The following is a 19,418-nucleotide window of genomic DNA, read 5'->3' on the forward strand; positions in this document are numbered from 1 at the left end:
CACAATTTACTTGTAGTCTTGAATTTTAAGTAATATGCATTAATAAATAGTACTTCATGCATAAAAAATGGTTTTTAAAAGTTTTTGTCAAATGCTTTATAATATAGTATARATTAAAATAACATTAAAATATTTAAAAAAATTATCAAAAATAAATTTTTAAAAAAAAGTTTATTTTTAATACAAGACTGGTTTGGGCCCAACCCGAAACCAATACCGGTTACAAGTACCCTTAACCGAACCATAGTATATTCAACGTCCCAATTCCAATCCAAATTATTACTGTTTCAACTCAGAACCAATTTAAACCAGACACAAAACCAGTTTTTGGCCCTGTCTCATCCCACATGTTTAAAAATTGAACTATTAATTCTTTAAAGAGTTTTCTTGTTCACTCTTTCAAAAAACTATTGACCCATGTGCATGATATTAAAAAAAGGGTTAATTATTCTCTTGTTTTTTTCTCATTCAACTTTATTTGATGCCCATTTTTCAATGGAACAAATCCTCATGTGTTCACAACTCACAACCACTCRTATAAATACCAACTTGTAAAGTATCACAAATGCCATCAACAAGCATCCATTAGCTCAATGAGGTCCCAAATGCTTGTATTCTTCTTCATTCTCTTATGTGCTCAATGCATTCTATCTACATTGGCTCTTGAATCTATAGGTAAGTTCTTCTCTTTCTTTTAAACTCTGTTCGGTTTTTCAGTATCATGTAGTTCGTAACGGTTTTTGAGACAATACCCATTTCGTATTTCGTTTGTAAACCCTGCAGAAGATAAAGGGAAGGTTGGTTTGAATGGAGACAGCTACAGTGGAAAAGACGGTTTGAAACGAGATGATTTGGTTTTGTCGAAGGCAAGTAAGGGGAAAGGTTCATATGGTGGCCAGAACGATCGTCCTCCCACTACCAAGARCAGCAAAGCAATCTCGATGCTTGCAAAACCACCTGCTTTCATGTCAAATATCAGTATTTGTGCCATCGTCCTCTCTGTGGTCTTTTATTTTTGATTTACAGTTTATGGGTATGTTTGAAGATTGAAGACCGGTTTTTGTTTCTTTTTTGTGTTTGTTCGGCTTGTTTGGTTTAGTAAAAGTTAAAACTAAGAGTTGATTTAGTATACGAGCTTAGAAAATGTTGTATGTTTTTTATTAGTTTGATTTAAAAAAATACTGATGTATAGGAGATAAAACGTATTGTATTTTTAAGTATATTATGGTTTTGATTGATATATTATGTGATACTTTATACTTATATCTGTATTATAGAGGTTTGATTTACATTCTAAGCATATGAAAGCTTGGTTAATAGGGTTGGGTTCACTTGATACCAGCCTGTTTTCGTGAGACCATTTTTTTACACTTCAACCGGTTACCCTAGTACTTAAATATTAAAAAATTTACATCTTAGGTACCAAAATGAAAGTTTTAAAAGTACGTTACCCAAAATAGAAATCAAATTAAAGTATGTTACAAATCCTTATTTTATATTAGTAACTTCAATTTATTTTGAACACGTGATCATTACACTCCAATTGTACAAACATGCTTAAACTTGGGACTACATGAGACCAACCTGTTTTCATAAGACCCATAAGACTTTTTTATACTTGGAACTTCACAACGTATTTGCTGTGGAGGTTCAGTTTTTTTTTACCTTCACAACGTTTTGCTGTGAAGTTTCAAGTGTAAAAAAATAGTCTCACGGATCTCACAAAAACAGATTAGTCTCATGAACCCAACCCAACATGCTTATACTTAACTTATTTTCAGTTTTAGAATAATTAATATTTTTAAAATAAAATATTTTAGACGCCATAATTTTATTCAAAATAAAAATTAAACGAATAAGAATTTTTAATGTAAAGCCGACAACACAAAGGATAAAGTGGAACAAGATGCAACTTTGACAACGTAACCATAAAACGAAGCCATATTTTAGGCCACATGTTCACATTCGTTTCGTTTGGGGTTATCAAATAGCCTTTGGTCTAACGGTATCGTAATATTTGGCTTCTTATGAGGTCAAATGTTCAAATCTCACCAAATGTAAGGAGAGTGTGTGTGGGTTTATTTGTTACATTTGTCGTATATAAATATTATATACTTCAAAAAAAATTATTTAAAAAACGACAATTTTTAAGATGAATTGATGCTGAAAAAGAAAAAAAATTATGAAAAAGAAAATCAAAATGCAAGAACTATTTAACAAAGAGTTGTCTTGACCTAGTGGTATCGTAATCTTTGGCCTCCTAGAAGGTCAGAGGTTCAAACATCACCAAATGTGAGGATGATGTGTGGGTTTATTAGTTGCATTTGCCGTATATAAATATTATATACTTCAAAAAAAAATAGTTGTCTTGATATGGTGGTAATAATGCATACAGTTATAATTGACGTTATGCGTTAAATTCTTCTAACTATATTTTTCCTATTGATTTTAAACAGAAATAACACTGTAWGGTATGAGTAAAGTCTAAAAGTAACAGACAAAAAAGTAAACATCCACCTAAAAAATTCAAAACCCGTGACTTCTTCTATAGAAACCAGTAATCCAACCATCCWAACCGTATTTAGTTTATATTATAGTATCGTTTCAAAGTCGTTAAGAGAAAAACCTTAAAATCAACTGGATACGCCTTTCAGACAGCAAAATTATTTTTCTCTTACAATAATCGAATGAATGAATGCACAGGAGCCACTCAATTCCTAATAGATTCGTCCCTATGTATGGTCAAAGTTTTAGTGTGTATTTTATGGTCAGCCGTTTCAAAAATCTGGTCTCGGCACGCCTGACTGTTTTTATCTAACTCATTTCAAAAATCGTAATTATAAAAACATGTATAACATGTAGTTTTGAAAAAAAAAAATTTAAAAAATAGGGTCGGGTCGAGACCGGATTTGGGACAGKCCCGATGCTATTGGAACAATTAGTGGCCTAGAACCACTCCTAGAATTTTTGGTCTGGATCGAGACTGACCCACCAAGTTTTGAAAGAACCGACTTGGAACCTACCCAGATTGATTTTTGGCTATTTTTATCAAAAACAGTTGTTATGAATTTTTTTAAGATATCCGAGCTTTTGAATCGAGCTCGAGTMTAGATTAATAGAAGGGTTAAATGTACGAAATAACAACMTWTTTTCACAAAGTTCWTAATTATAGCATTGTATTTTCATTTTTYTTATTACAACAATGTAATTTTAAATTATTTTTTATTAGTGTATCGWACTTCGAAAAATGATTCATTATAAGAGGTAACCTTTAAATTCGAATTAAGATGACATGACACAAATTACCATATTTCTATGACATGTCATTGTCCACATGAAATGACAACATGTAAAATTTTGCTGACGTGACATTTCTTATTACAACATTATAATTTGAAAAAAAAAATGATTTTACATATTATTTTATAAAAATATTTAATGAATTAGAAAATTTCTAAGTCATTCATAATTATACCAGTATTAAGAAGACTAGTAAAACACAATCTATTTCGCTAACATTTTTAAAAAATATGTATTTTTTGAACAAGAAAAATAATAATTATTACGTTTTTTTACAAAAAAAATATTTTTCTCTTAAAAAATATAATACATTTGTTTAATCTTTTTACATGACATAAATTTATTAAATTAATTGRATATTTTATGAATTTTTTCATTAATATAAYAATATTAAGAAAACTTGTAGAGCACAATTTATCTCGTTAGTATTGATTAATTTGAGCTTGATTTGCAAAGGTCAAAAATGTCTGGAGATATCAGRTTCAAATTCARGGARGAATAAAAATYCTCTTGTAGCCACAGAGGTTCAAATGCRYTGACTMTGGACTACCYGYAAAGCAAGYGGTCGACCTARRATTAGTCGGCTCGCATAACGTGTTAGATATCCAAGTTAGTTAAAAAAAAGAGTTAAAATATACTTCTATTTTTATGAACAAAATAAAAGAAGAAATGTTACCTTTTTTTACAAACAAAAGTTTTTATTCAAAAATAATATATCATATCTATCTAAGAAATATTTTACTGTAAAATATTTAATTTGCATACAATTCAATAAGAATATATTAAAAAGTTTGAAATGTTTTTTTCTAATTCGTCGAAACAAAAAGTGAGAAAAATAATCTGGAAGAGATTTTTTTATTTAGGCAATGTCATCAAAACGATGTGTTATCCACATAATTTAATTTAAGCAAAGCAAGTAAGAAAAAAAAGTAAGAGGTTAATCGTAGGGGTGTTCATCGGTTGAGATCCAATCATTTTGGATTTTGTCATTCGGTCTGATCCAATCTAAATCCAATGAATGATTGGATTTGATCGGTTCCATCCATTGGATTTTAATATTGGTTATCATTTGGATCGTGTTGGATTTRTCCAATCTTTTGATCCAATATTCAACCAATTAATCCACAATTTTAACCAGTTATTCATATATTTTCTTGAGTTATTAAAAAAATAATATATAAAAATATAAACTAAAAAACAATATCGTAAAATGTTAATGATTATATATAGTTATTAATTGGATGGGGAATTGGATGATCATTGGATTGGATTGGATTGGATCGATTCGTTTATATTGGATGTTGGACTGTCATCCAAGAACCAACCGATCCGATTTGAATTTTGAAATTTTGGATCCGATCAGATCCAATCACAATTAGATATCTAATTATAGTTGGTCGATTCTAATTGCATCGTCCCTTTTAAACTGAATCAGATGACTTTCTATACACCCCTGGTTAATGGTTTAAGGTGTAACAAGTTACTTATTGCTATAATGAGTAGATTTTCAAAGTACAATGCACTTATAAAAAATAATTTAAAAGTACATTATTTTAACAAGAGAAAATCAAAGTATAATACTATAATAAAGATATTTATAAAAGTAGATTGATTCTTCATGCATTTGAACCTTAAAAGAATACTTGTCGAACTACCGAATCGAGTTCAAACTTAGGGGTCGTTTACCAAACGTTTACTCGGGTAAGTGAATACCAAGTCTCATTACCTTACTGGATGAATATGGTAAGTACCAAGAATCTTACTCGGTAAGAGCGAGACAAAGACCAAGAGTCTTACCCGGTAAGTGAGGACGATGACTCTTACCACGGTAAGCGTTACCAGGTGAATTGTTGCATACGATATCGTTTTGATGGACTAAAATTTTACCCGATAAATAAGTGATAGTGTTAAATTTTTACCGATAAGCGCTTACGGGGTTAGTATTTGATAAACAACCCCTTAGAATAAGCAATTAACATTGTTGAATGATTAAATAAAACACACACACACACACACACACAAAATATTTATATATTGGTTAAATGATTTAACAAATAAAATTGAGGTTTGTTTAGGCCCATATTAAGCCCACTAGGCCCAATCAAGGTTTTTTGTATATGTGATTTGGGCCTATCTATAACTGGAAATTGTTCAAAAATAAATGTCTACTRTAAAAATAATATATAATTTTRTAAATATGTAACTGTTACATTTTTTAAATAGCTAAAGTACAATTCTGCCTTTAATAATAGAGGGATAAATTTTCTCCGTTTTATATTTAAGGGTAAAATGGRAAAATAAATATTTACTTTCAAAACGGGAAACTTGTAAGATCCCATATCGATTTGAATGTAGAACTAAGATTGTCTTATAAGGGAATTGATACCTCTTTTATTAGATGCATTTTAAAACCGTGAGTTCATGTGTGAATAAAATGAACAATATCTGGTACTGTTTTTATGGGATGTTACGGATGGTATTAGAGTCAGGTTCTAGACTGTTGTGTCAGCGAGGACACGGGGGTCCCAAAGGGGATGGATTGTAAGATCTCACATCAGTGAGAGAGAGAACTAAGGTTTACTTACAAGGGACTAGATACCTCTTCTATGATACRTGTTTTAAAACCATGAGTCCTGGACAAAAASTAGGAATTAGTYYAGGGATGRAAATAGAAATAAATTGCAAACCATACAGACAAAAATCACAATTTCTAAACCATAAGGACGACAATCGAAATTATTTGATACCAAAATTTACATACGCTTTGGTTTTCTTCCCTTTAGTTGATATCATTAACCGTGCTAATCTTCGTATGAATTTCCCTTCTTTTGCAATCAGTTTCGYTACARCACCCGCTGCTCTTCYTAATTGTCCACCCTTTCTAGACGATTTTGTCTATGGAGCAGAGATCTCATCTTTCTTGGACGAACCGACCAAACCCCCAAGACTTTTGGAGATCGAAATCTGGGTTGAGTTTACGTACAAGATTTTAGTTTACGGGTCGGTTTAAATAAAATCAAAAATTATTGGCAAATCCCCCATTTCTTTATAGTTTATATCGTTCACATGTTGTAGCGAATAAAGGGGAGCAAGAATCCATAATAGAAGAATCCAACCTTCAAAAGTCAACCAAAATGATCACTTTCCACCAAAATACTATGATTAATGTTCATTTTTTCGATCAAATCTTTTTAAGAATAACGGAAAATCGAAAAGAATCAGGTTCGATAATCGAGTCCACTTTCCAAATACGGAAAGATAGTGATCAATATATCGAGTTGTAATCAAGTTATGGAATCGGATATGTAGCGGTGGACCCAAAAAAAWTTAGCRGGTGCACCTTTAAGGTGGATTAAAGACCYGTAAAGTCGTCTAAAGCATTTTAGCTKKKKWWYKMRRGRAWTTTTTTAARKTTTTTTTTTTGGTTTATTTAGAGGGATTTCTGAAGTTTTTTTTAGTTAACTTCAATGAACTGTTTCGCTTTTATTTTGGTTGATTTCGAGAGACATTTTTTTGGTTAATTTCAGATGACTTTTTCAGTTTGGTTGATGTTTCTTGTATTTTCCAATATCGCAGAGAACCATTTTAATGGGTGCACGGGATGTTGCTCGGGTTTTCGTAGGTTTGTAGATATGATGATTGATGAGACTCCGAAGACGTTTTATTGCCTCTTGAGCACAAGAATCGGTTGTCCCGAATCTCGTGTATTTTTGGTACGCCCTTTTCGGACATTTGCATAAATAATTCTCACGCATTAACGAGGAATTATCAGTAAGTGGTGCTAACTTTTATTATTCTCGATAACATTCACTCAACTTCTATATAAACCTGCCAAAYGTCTTGTGTTTTTATTCATTAGTGYGTGTAGTAAGAAAACACACRTATAGATTTAAAGAGATATTCAATCGTCCTCAAGGGCTTCCAATACTCCAGTACATGAATATCAAGTACTGGAGTGTTGGACCCGAGAGGACAGTCGAATACCTCCTTCACGTTCAAAGAAAAAGGGGTTTGGTCTCTTTTGTGGGCCTCGTGAACACCATCATGAACCTAACCGATAAACAAGATACATGCGAAATAATTCTCTTAGGTTTGATCAAATTGGTTCGCTTTTTGTAGCCAAAGCATGGGTTCGGTACAAGAAAGATGCTCGAGACAAGACGGCAAATGGGTCAATTCCAGATTCCTAGTATCAAACAATCAAATAAGTCAAATTCTAACCTTATTTCAGATCGCTTTTTTTCTTAACAGTTGTGATATACGTACAATATGCATGCATACCACGTTACATGTGCATGAACACATAGAACATAATAACGCACACCGTTAGGGTGTCAATTTCCAAGTATTCTGGAATCGTCACCAATCTTCAATTCCAAGGTGGATTTGTTTCTTGATTTCTTGTGCCCCCTAATGGCTAGAGAAGGCACGAGGTACTTTACTTTGTGACGGTGCTAGTCGATTAAGGTAAASAAAGGATGATCACGACTATATATAYAAGYGTCACAAACAGCTTGAAGTATTTATAACATTCATGAGGTTGCAATCGGGAGATATCCAACTGTCCTCAAGGGCTTCCAATATTCCAGTGTTACGTATCATTGTAGCACTGAAATATTGGAGCACTAGAGGACCGTTGAAATTTTCCTCTATTGGTCGTGGTTGTTGCTAGATCTCGTGGATTCTTGTATATGAAACATAAGGATGATGAACTATTTTAGCTGTATTACATATAAACAGCTATATTTTTTTATCAGTTTTCATGGGTTTGAATTTCAGATATTCAATCCATGGTGCTTTATCGTATTACGTCTCTCGAGTTGGTGACCTCTACTAGTTTGATCCAGTTGTGCTTCATTCAGACATACGACGTTCGTTTAAGATAACATGTATGCGCTTGGAGTTCGACATTATCAAAATACGTCTGTTGGCAGTGTACTTTTCGTCAAATTATCTGAAGTTACTTAAAAAAAATAGCTTTTGTTGACGTATTTTTGAGTAAACCCTTTTTTATTAAAAAAAAGTTATTTGAAAATAGAACGAGCTCACTAAAATACCATGACCGTATACGATTAGGACTTGCAATTAAATCTAAGTGTAATTTTCATTTCGTTTTTGTGTAAACTGCATGAAAAAGTAAYGTACTTTAACTTGATTCCTATTTTGGGTAACGTATTTTTAAAACATCTATTTTGGTACCTAAAGTGTAAAATTTTAAACATTTAAGTATTCGTGTAACCGGTTGAAGACTAATTTTAGATTGAAAAAGAGACTAATTTTCGATTAAAAAAAGCCATGTCACGAACCACATCAGCAAATAATATTGAGTACGATACCACATCACTCGCCACATCAACCAGTTACCCGAGTACTTAAATGTTTAAAACTTTACATCTTAGGTAGCAAAATAGAAGTTTTGAAAGTACGTTACCGAAAATATGAATCAAGTTAAAATACATTACATTTTCATGCAATTTATCCTTATTTTTTATATCGAACCATACAAAAATCTCAGCATTTTTATGTTTGATTTTACTCTTTATGGATTATCATTATTCGTTTTTCTGTTTGTTAGTTTTTTCGTAATCGTGGGGCTCCGGAACGGCTTACATGCATCGACTAATATTCGGGTAACCATGAATGGCTTGGAGTCAACGTAGGTGAACCTCGTTGGCCACAAGGGCTTTGATAGCGCCCGAACTCGAACCGAGGGCAGATGAGCTTTTCCAATACTTTCTCCTATGGATTAACCAGTACACCATAACCCAAGTGGTTCGTTTTCCCAGTATTTATTATTATGAGAATATGTAGAACCCAATTAGATTACTTTAAAAAAATAATGATCAAAATCTAGCCGATGTAAGACTCTAACGGTTATATTAATTAATAACAATATAACAAGAATCTAAAAACTCGATAATTTATTTAGAAATCGAAAACAAGTTTCAAACATTTGAACAAATCAAATCACAATCACGTTTTTAACGGCTTCAAGGGAACATCTTTCAACAGCTGTTTTGTCTGGTAACCACCGCCGTCGTTCTCATGCTGGTTTATTGCAATCAAACTGCCACCCTCACTTAGAGATGCAAATTTTACGGTTGGGGCGGGCACATGTGAGTACCTGACTTTAAGGGGGCGAGGATTCTCCGGTTTGATGGGAAATGGGGCGGAGACGAGGATCTATTTTCATACCCGAATCAGGATCGGGGATCGCATTATCCGTCCCTAATCCGATCTTTGATTAAATTTTTTATTTTAATTAATATATATAGTGTGTAATAAATATATGTGTATATATAAATGTATGTATGTATGTATACATTTATTATTAAACAGACAAATGCATTTTGATTTTCAATATTGTAATTGATATAATAACGATTCATTATAATTTTAATTTTAAAATAGATCGTTTTTACTGATGGTATCCAACAGGTTCCTTGAACCCGTTGGGTATTTCTTCCCCCTAAACCTGTCAGGGATTAGTCGACGTGGGGGGCTTAAACGGGGGTTGGGGACAGAGAAAGCATTACCCACCCAATACCTGCCCCGTTTCCATCCTTGCCCTCACTTCTATATGGTTTTGACGTATTAGCCACGATGCCATCACCATTATCACACCATCTTCAGCCTTCCGAAATCCTAAGTCATGCCGCTGACAAATGGTTACGGTTGCAACGGGATTTTCACGATGTCCTTTTATATGGTGATGCTATATGCATCTAAGCATGGGAAGGGGCTTCGATCTGTTGGGAACCCGGCCCAGTCCGGGATGAGGATTCACCGCTAAACCATGGACAAGGACGGGGATGGGGGATCCCTGTTTGTCCCAAATCAGGGATGGGGCTAGGGACGGATATCGCACTCTCAGCCCCTCCCTGTTCTCATTATATATATTAATTAACAAATTAAATATATATTATTTTCAAGTAAATCRATATAATTTCWTATTTCTTAACTAGGTTTGAAATCTAACATTGTCATTTTTTTTGGATGTTAGTATGTAATATTTTGGATGTCAAGTCAAAATACAATTACTCGATATGTTTTAGTACATGTGATGTTAAATTTTTTTTTTGAATTAAATTGAATATCTTTTATTTTAGGTTATTAATCATTATATCACTATGTGATTTTTGTATTAAATTAAATTCCTTTCGATTATAGGTTTATTGAAAATATATGTAATTTAAACATGTATGGTGTCTCACATATTTGATTTAAAATAGCTTACATAGATCGGAAAAAAAAATTCTCGTTGCCCCATTGGAGATGGGGATTTGATCATATTACTCGGTAGAGATGGGGACAAAAATGGGAGCAGAGATAGGGATCAGGAACAGGGATAGGAATTGAGGTCCCCGCCCATTCCCATGCCTATATGCTTCTCTTTTATATCAGAATCAGGTCAAAGCATATTTTGAGAATGTAAAAGGCAAATGTTGATGTTGTCATGTTGATATGTATCAGGATAAAATTAATAGATAAAAGTGCATTTAGGAATATATAAGGGTGCATTTGGCCCACCTCTTTTCTATACAGAATACGACTTGTATTGAATTCTTTTTAAACAAGATCGAGTGTGAAGGATTATGTGAGAAGAGAAGTTACAATGAGAAGTGTAAGAAGATATCTGAACCTTTGATTACTTCTAATCTCATATCCACCCATGAATTTCGCTTTAGAATGGAATTGATCTCGTGCATCTTATTAGTGTTGACATTCAAGTAGGATTGATCTAAGGGTGAAGATCTCTTCTTACGCTTCTCACTATATGATCTAAGGGTGAGGATCTTTTCTTAAGCTTCTCACATAATTTCTCTTCTCACCGAAACCCAACCCTAGGATCGAAACCCAATGCTGCTTTTGTTAAATGGGTTATTTTTACAAATTAAATTTCATAGTTCTTTGTAAAGAATATTATGAGACAAATTACTTGATTCGGGTCAATTTGTGAACATCTCGCATAATCCTACACAGTAACGAGTGAAATTTTGGTAATAGAGATCGAAACTTGAATTTATTTTAGGGTAAAAAAATATTACATTTATAAAAAGATAAAATATATAATATTGAAAAACATGAATTTTTTGGAAATTTATGCCACCCCACATACTTGTAGATCCGTCATTGAATCTATGGGATATTATTGTTTGTAAGCTAAAACTCGCCCCCCGCCTCGCCCCCGCCCCCGCCTCCGCCTCCGCCTCCGGGTTTTAAAATATCGTGTTACTAATTAAAAAAAAAACTCACTTAACGTTATGAAACGAAAGACTTCCAACCTAAAAACAACATTAAGAATTACAACTATACTCGTATGCTTGTACGATTTTTATGATATCCAACTTTTGTATCCATCCCAAATCCAAAACGGGGTTACAAAATCATTCAATCTCCATCGCCCCCGATTTATAGCATCTCATATTTGCCTTGTGTGGAACGAAATAAAGCGAAACCCCACAAAAACCCGTTGGTTTTCGTATATTCCTAATTTCGATTCTTTCTTCAAGCATTTTGTGTGGCATCTTCAGTATTCGGCCAGTCTTCCAAACGTAGTACGAACAAATCTCAATCTTCAGCTTTGTTTGAAAATCACGCATAGGAACAAATTCACAAAACCCCTGTTGTCTTTATCTTTTTGTCCTGAAATACAAATTCACTTGAAGGGACAACAAATCAATTCAAAACCATCGAAACTGTTAAATATGATTATTCGGGCTTAAAAAACAAGAAAACCAAATTACTCGTGATATTTGTTGCTTGGACAACACACAATACGATTGGGTTGCCCGTAGATATTGCCGTATCTTTAGTAGGAACAAAAATCCGAGTATAATTCCTTGAGTTTATCGATGACGAATAGATCATACGTGTACTGGCTGTAGTATATAAACCGTTTTGATTATTTGGTCCCTTCCCTTTCTTTCTTTTTCTCTCGGGCTGTGGACTTGTAACTGCAAAATGGATATATTTGAAATTGAACGTTTTCTGAACTCTCTCCCTCAAAGGCAATATCTAACTTCTGGCTATATAAACTATTGAGCTAGAAGCATTCGTTGCCTTTGGGGGTCGGGCGTTCAGAAAATGTTGGCTTTTAATTCTATCAACACTGTTGCTCGACAACCCTGATGCACCCACAATGGAGATGTTACTTAAAAGTAAGTTTCAGTTGTTACCAAACTCTATAACAACAATACAGATGTAACTCATTAGTCATGTGCAGGCGTCCCTTACTTTTGATAAATTAAAATGTAAGAGCATCTTCAAAAGATTCTCCAAAATGGAGATGTTGGGTATTTTTTACTTCAACAGATTCTCCATTTTAAAGAATCTATTGAAGATGCTGTAACGTTTAATGTACCATATTAATCTGTTTTTTAAGTATATATTTATATACGGCAGTAGCATTTGGCCAATGATCCTCTGGGTCCTGCTCTATTGTTGCGGCCCTTCTTCCCTCCTCCACGGCCCTTGATTCCTTTTTCTCTAGATGTGGTTTTTCGGCCATGAATTCTTGAAGAACCTAAATCCGTTTTCTTGATCTAATGATTCATTTGGATACTGAAAGATATATATGGTATCGAAAATACTGAAAATGGGTTTTTTTGTTTAAAATTTCTGTAAATTATTATAATTTGGAATTTATGAGTTCATCGTAGACGAAAAAAGAGTACATGTTGGTCGAAAATTTTGCGACAATTTGGGAATTCAAAGATTAGTAAATGTTTTTTGGAAGTATATTGTATTTATATACAACAAATAGAACAAATAAACTCACACACCTCCTCACATTTGATGAGGTTTTGAGCCCTTGACCTTCTAAGAGGACAAAAACTCACATACCGCTAGGTCAAAAGTCCTTTGGTGATTAGTAAATGTTTCTAACAATGATAATTTGATTTAACAACAATTAATACTGCTACAGATAATGTATAGTGTATACTGTAAATATAATTATTTACTGAATGCACATTGAGTTCGTATCGAGTTACCATGACTTTTAAATGGTAACTTAATTTTTAAACATTAAACGATATAAATAAGATAACGCAATAGTTTTTCAGCTGGTATACAAAATAAAGAGTTATTTATCTTAATTTATACAGACGACTTAATCTATAAATGTTTTACTAAGCAGAAAAAACAAACGGTTCTTTACTAATCAATTTTCATCTACGACTGTTATAAATACGTTAAATTTCCCATTTATTTTTATGGTTATGTGTTTAATATTTATGTATTGGGAAAATTACATAAAAAGACATAATTTGTATTTTAAAAACTTACTTTCAAGTAACATGTTTAATGATTTGACTTGGCGGTATGTAAATCTTTGGTCTCCTAAGAGGTCAGGGGTTCGAACCTCACAAAGTGAGGAGGGTGTGCGAGTTTATTTGTTCTATTTGTCGTATATAAATATTATATACTTCAAAAAAAGATATATTTTAGGATATAACTGTAATAAAAATATTGTGTTCTCGAGCAATTTTTAAATGGTCAAAGTCTAATAGATATAGAACTCCAACATACCCCTTCTAACAGAGGCTAGATGGATACAGATTGACAAGACTGTCTAGAGGGGGGTAGCGAGAGTGTTGCTCCCCTAGAGCAATAAGCCTTAACTCTGATACCATGTGAAAATATGTCAAACCCTCAAGTTTCAAGTTTAGCCAATATGGGACTACAACGTAGTTCTAATTTGTCTTTATTTATTCCTTTTTTTTTATTAATCTGGATGTCCAACCTGCTATGCGACTCAATTAATCTCAATGCGTCCACTTACTTTGTCACTAGTCCGGAGTCACTGCATTTGAACCTTTATGGGCACAAGGAGATTTTTATTCCTCCTTGGATTTGAAATTGTGACCTTCAAACCAAGGACGAACTCAGATTTTTTTTTTCAAACAGTGGCACCATTTGGCTATAAGGAAAAAAAATATAGGGAAATTTTTTCAAACGATGACATCATTTGACTAAGAAAATAAAACTAACATGATTCGAACTTGGATCCGGAGTGGAATAAAAGTCTTGCAAACCAACTCTACCAAATAAAACTTGTTCTCATTGTAGTTTCAAAATACATACGGTGACACACAACAAATTAATACGGTTGAATCTTTCACGAACCTAAATTCTTTTACCCTTCGACGGAGGAATAATATACTAGGTCCGTCCGTGCTTCGAACACTTTTGATCTTTGGAGTTCAAGCTCAAACTAATCAACACAACCCTTATCACTGATTTGTTATATATATATATATATATATATATATATATATCATAGAAATATTTTAATTATGACATAGTAATTTTTATGTGTAGTTTTTTTATGTTATGAAATTATGATTGAAAATTTGTTTTTTATACGTGTCGTATTGCTATTGGTGCACTTCACGTGTCTTGCGATATTATTGGTTGAACCAAGTCGACGTAACTACTCCCACAAGATCTATATATATATACAATACATATATAACGACCTCAACAAACTATAAACCTGAAGAAGGGGACAGTCTTTCGCTCCAGACGTTTCACCAGTTGATCAAACACAATTAACGATCAGAAAATTCAGATCTGGCTTGTTTTCAGATCAAATCGGATAATCGGAATCAGATCTTCGATCGGTAGAATTTCATCTTTCTAGATTATGGAAGAAAGCAAGCACATACGGATGCGTTGTTCGTTGTTGTTCGCTTCGCTTTTGATCATAGATTGTTTCGTTTCAGAGATATACGCTTCTTCTGACAGTACTGTAAGTGAGATAAAATCAACATATGTGTGTTTTTAGTAGGTGTTGTGGACTGGATCTACAGTTTCATAATTGGTGACGGTTTTTCTTTGTTTTTTTGTAGATATTTTATGAATCATTCAATGAATCGTTTGTAGGGAGTTGGATCGTCTCCGAGAATGAACACTATTCAGGTAAGATTTGGTTACGTTGGGAATATATTCTATACGATTTCATTTTGTTTCTATTTGTTCATGATATACGATACTGGTATTGGATAAAAAACAACTTTTAGTTGAATACGAAAAGGAACGGTGTATGCATGATGTGGAAATGACGATCAAATCGTACTGAATGACGAAGCAATGTGTGAATGAGAATGGTGTTGGCGTGAAATTACTGGTTTGAACTGTAGAAAGGTTTAACGGAACCCGTTTTGACACACTACACACTGGTTCGATGCATGAAAACAGTATCTATTAGGAGGAGGTGATAATTTCAGTTTAACTTAATTGCACAAGGCCTTGTTAATAGCTAGGGCTTCTATACAGCTCAAATTAACAAATCCAAACTGATACACAACTTTCACCATTGATTTACGAGCCAATATTGTAGGATTTTTTTTATTATCATTGTTTTGGAACGATGATTTGCCTTTATAATTGGAATGATGTTGCAATAAGTTAGACGTATGTGCTTATTGATTGTGGTATATTCCTTCTAATATGGAGGATCCTTGGACCTCTAGTGTATTTGTGCAATTGTGCAATCAGACTTTGGTATATATGCATGGCTTTGCTGCACTTTGTGTTGGCGTCATTACACGTCACGTGTTTATGTTCACTAAATTTTCAGACATTCCCAAACATCTGTCTTAGTTTATTGACTTGGCTAGGGCGCATAATAATTGAGTTTGATGTCAAGATAACTCATGTAGATGTAATCCACATTGTGAATGCACCATTTCTCAAATCTTGTAAAAATTTGGGGACCTATACCAAATTGCAATGAATCATGGGGAGCCTGCATCTAAGTATTCACTTGCATACCTTCATTTTTATTTTACATTTTGTAGTTTAAAATAATGTTGCTTTCAATTCAAACACTCCTGATAAAATCAATCACTGGCTGGGTAGCTGAGGGTGCAATTTGGCTGTCTGCTTTTTGAATGTGTATTTTCTCTGATCATGGGTATAATGAATGCATCCCTCTATATTGTTAAATGCATTTGTACCTACTAATTTCCTCTAAACACACATTAATATCAATATCAAGATTTATTTTTTACATTTTTAATGCATGATTTAACCTAATGATGAAATATATAGGGGTGTATAGCTGCTACAGCAACACCGTTCCTGTGTATGTGAAGACTCAAGAGGGGTCATCTTATTTCATTATATATTTTGTATGCTTTTATATCGGGTTATATGAACTATTTAGTACTAGTTTTGCTAAATATCGTAACCACTTGTGTTCCTATTTGTTTGCTAGCATTATAGTACCTTTTTGCTATTAGCTCTATATAAGTATCTTAGAGATTAACTTTTTTTCTAAAAACTGAGAAAATAGGAGAGAGATCGAGTGGTTTTTCTCCAAATTTGATTGTTCATATTAACATGTTTGTCTCGTAAAATTGTATGATCGAGTGCCTCGGAAAATTTAATTAAGCTTTCAAACAAGCCGAGTTAAACATTGGTATATAGAGCTCAACTCGTTAAGTTAAACGCGTCATGTAATGTGCTCGAGATCAACTAGAATTAAGCTCGATCTCGCTCAAATTGTTAACACTCTAAACAAAGTTAAAGTATGAGTAACATGTTAGCTACTAATCCTTACCACCATGTGGGATATGCTGTGGGATATGTTGGGTTTGTTTGGTTTGGTGGGTTTACATGTGTACATTGCATTTTTCATATCTTGTAGGTGTATGGCAACACTCGAAGAGCGAGGGACATGATGATCATGGGCTTCTTGTGAGTGAGAAGGCTAGAAAGTATGCTATTGTGAAGGAGCTTGACAAACCCGTGGAGCTCAAGGACGGTACAACCGTCCTCCAATTCGAAGTTCGGCTTCAGAATGGTCTCGAATGTGGTGGCGCATATCTGAAATATCTCCGTCCACAAAACGCCGGTTGGACAGCCAAAAGATTTGACAACGAATCTCCTTACTCTATAATGTTTGGTCCTGACAAATGTGGTGCCACAAATAAAGTCCATTTCATCTTGAAGCACAAGAACCCCAAGACTGGAGAATATGTTGAACACCATCTCAAATCTCCTCCTTCAGTCCCTTCAGACCGATTGACCCACGTATACACCGCGATCCTGAAGCCAAATAATGAGTTGCGGATCTTAGTTGATGGAAAAGAGAAAAACAAGGCCAATTTCATGTCATCTGACGATTTCGAGCCATCACTAATCCCTGCAAAGATGATCCCTGATCCAGATGATGAGAAACCCGAAAATTGGGATGAGAGATCAAAGATTCCAGACCCGGATGCAACTAAACCGGATGATTGGGATGAGAATGCACCGATGGAAATTCTAGACGAGGAAGCTACAATGCCGGAAGGATGGCTAGAAAACGAGCCGGAGGAAATCGACGATCCCGAGGCATTGAAGCCTGAAGATTGGGACGATGAGGAGGACGGTGAGTGGGAGGTTCCGAAGATTGAGAACCCGAAATGTGAATCTGCACCGGGTTGTGGAGAATGGAGGAGGCCAATGAAGAGGAACCCGGATTATAAGGGTAAATGGCATGCTCCTCTTATCGACAATCCGAATTATATGGGTATCTGGAAACCTCGTGAAATTCCCAACCCGAATTATTTCGAACTCGATAAGCCCGACTTTGAGCCAATTGCTGCTGTTGGTATTGAGATCTGGACAATGCAAGACGGTATCTTGTTCGACAACATTTTGATCGCGAACGACGAGAAGAGCGCAAAATCGATCAGGGACTCGACATGGAAACCCAAGTTTTCTGTGGAGGAAGAGAAACAAAAAGCAGAGGAAAAAGCAGCAGCTAGTTTTGAGGGTCTCAAAGGGATTCAGGTACGCATTTATAATCTTTTCTACTTCAGTTATACTTTGGACTCTTTTTTCCTTCTTAATATACAATGGAATCTCTCTCTAAAAGTCTATAATTTAATAGGATTTTACGTATTTTCGCATGATAGCAAAACCAAGATCTACACTCTAGAAACTCGACAGTCTGAGACAATCTATACTCGTCTAGCTCTCTCACCCATTTGCCACTCTCAACAGCGGCGGGCCTATGAAGTCCCCTCAACCAATTTTCACAAATAGAATTCTTTTGTGGTTATGAAAGGTGTATACGCTAACTTTAAGGAGTCCTCTTGGATGTTATAAAATACAAGGGACAATCAACAGAAAAACGGAAAAAGTCTGTAGAAATCAACCAAAAAATGGAAAACCCCATAAATGTCAAACAAAAAAACTTCAAAAAAAATCTTTTGAAATGGGGGAATTCAGACGTGGGGTGACTTTGCGTGTCTTTGATCCACTTTAAAGATGCATATGGTCAGCAAAAATCTTAGGTCTTGACACTCTGAGACAATATGTGATGGTTTCTGTTAGATCTCACTCTCAGATCAGCTAATAAGCATTATTTCTCCTAAATATGTTAGAACCTCATTTGTCTCCTTAAAAGTTTTTTTAAAAAGTAATCTAACATTATGAATTATATGGGTTGTGTTGCAGAAAGCTGTGTTTGATGGTCTGTACAAGATTGCAGAACTACCATTCTTGGGTGCACACAGGACAAAACTTTTGGTAGGCTTTAATTAATTAATTTATGCGTTTGATTGGTGGTATTTGAGATTAAGGCAAGTGGTGTGGTGTGGTGATTACAGGAACTTGTGGAGAAGGCTGAGGAACAACCAAAGATTACAGTTAGCGTCGTCGTTTCAATTGTTGTCATCATCTTTAGCATCTTATTGAGGATGTTATTTGGTGGCAACAAAGCAGTTCAAACCAAAGTGAGCCTTTAATTTTCCCATTTCTTTTTATATATATAAGTGCTTATGAACATGGAAATTATGTGAAATAAGAGCTCATGAACATGGAAATTATGTGAAATAAGTGCTCATGAACATGGAAATTATGTGAAATAAGTGCTCATGAACATGGAAATTATGTGAAATAAGTGCTCATGAACATGGAAATTATGGACTAACGTGGCAGACGTTAACAAATGTTCATGGATATGTTCATTTATTGGGATTCATAATTGTTAACAATGTTCATGGATATGTTCACTTATTGGGATTCATAATTGTTAACAATGTTCATGGATATATATACATATATATATATATATACACATACATATATACATACATACATACATACATACATACATA

The 19,418-nt window shown here is 34.0% G+C and overlaps 2 protein-coding genes across 2 annotated transcripts; both read left to right on the forward strand.

Annotated features, from left to right (window-relative positions):
- Positions 1–573: 573 nt before the first annotated feature.
- LOC112511630 lies at positions 574–1,261 on the forward strand. The gene is made up of 2 exons (XM_025117329.1): positions 574–675; positions 784–1,261. The coding sequence occupies exons 1-2, from the start codon at positions 594–596 to the stop codon at positions 1,017–1,019; spliced, it is 318 nt and encodes a 105-aa protein (XP_024973097.1). The 5' UTR covers positions 574–593; the 3' UTR covers positions 1,020–1,261.
- Positions 1,262–14,805: 13,544 nt separating this feature from the next.
- On the forward strand, positions 14,806–19,046 carry LOC112510961 (calnexin homolog). Its single transcript, XM_025116314.1, has 5 exons — positions 14,806–15,055; positions 15,156–15,225; positions 16,958–18,087; positions 18,757–18,828; positions 18,909–19,046. The coding sequence occupies exons 1-5, from the start codon at positions 14,951–14,953 to the stop codon at positions 19,044–19,046; spliced, it is 1,515 nt and encodes a 504-aa protein (XP_024972082.1). The 5' UTR covers positions 14,806–14,950.
- The last annotated feature ends 372 nt before the right edge of the window (positions 19,047–19,418 follow it).

This window comes from Cynara cardunculus (genome assembly GCF_001531365.2).
Source record: "Cynara cardunculus var. scolymus isolate 2C chromosome LG 4, CcrdV1, whole genome shotgun sequence".
NCBI lineage: Eukaryota > Viridiplantae > Streptophyta > Magnoliopsida > Asterales > Asteraceae > Cynara > Cynara cardunculus.

What these genes read in the sequence shown, in the direction of transcription:
- LOC112510961 (XM_025116314.1), top strand. Translation starts at nt 14,951, where the DNA reads ATGGAAGAAAGCAAGCACATACGGATGCGTTGTTCGTTGTTGTTCGCT. An exon ending in ACGCTTCTTCTGACAGTACT is followed by an intron (nt 15,056 to 15,155) that starts GTAAGTGAGATA and finishes GTTTTTTTGTAG; the next exon opens with ATATTTTATGAATCATTCAA. An exon ending in CACACAGGACAAAACTTTTG is followed by an intron (nt 18,829 to 18,908) that starts GTAGGCTTTAAT and finishes TGGTGATTACAG; the next exon opens with GAACTTGTGGAGAAGGCTGA.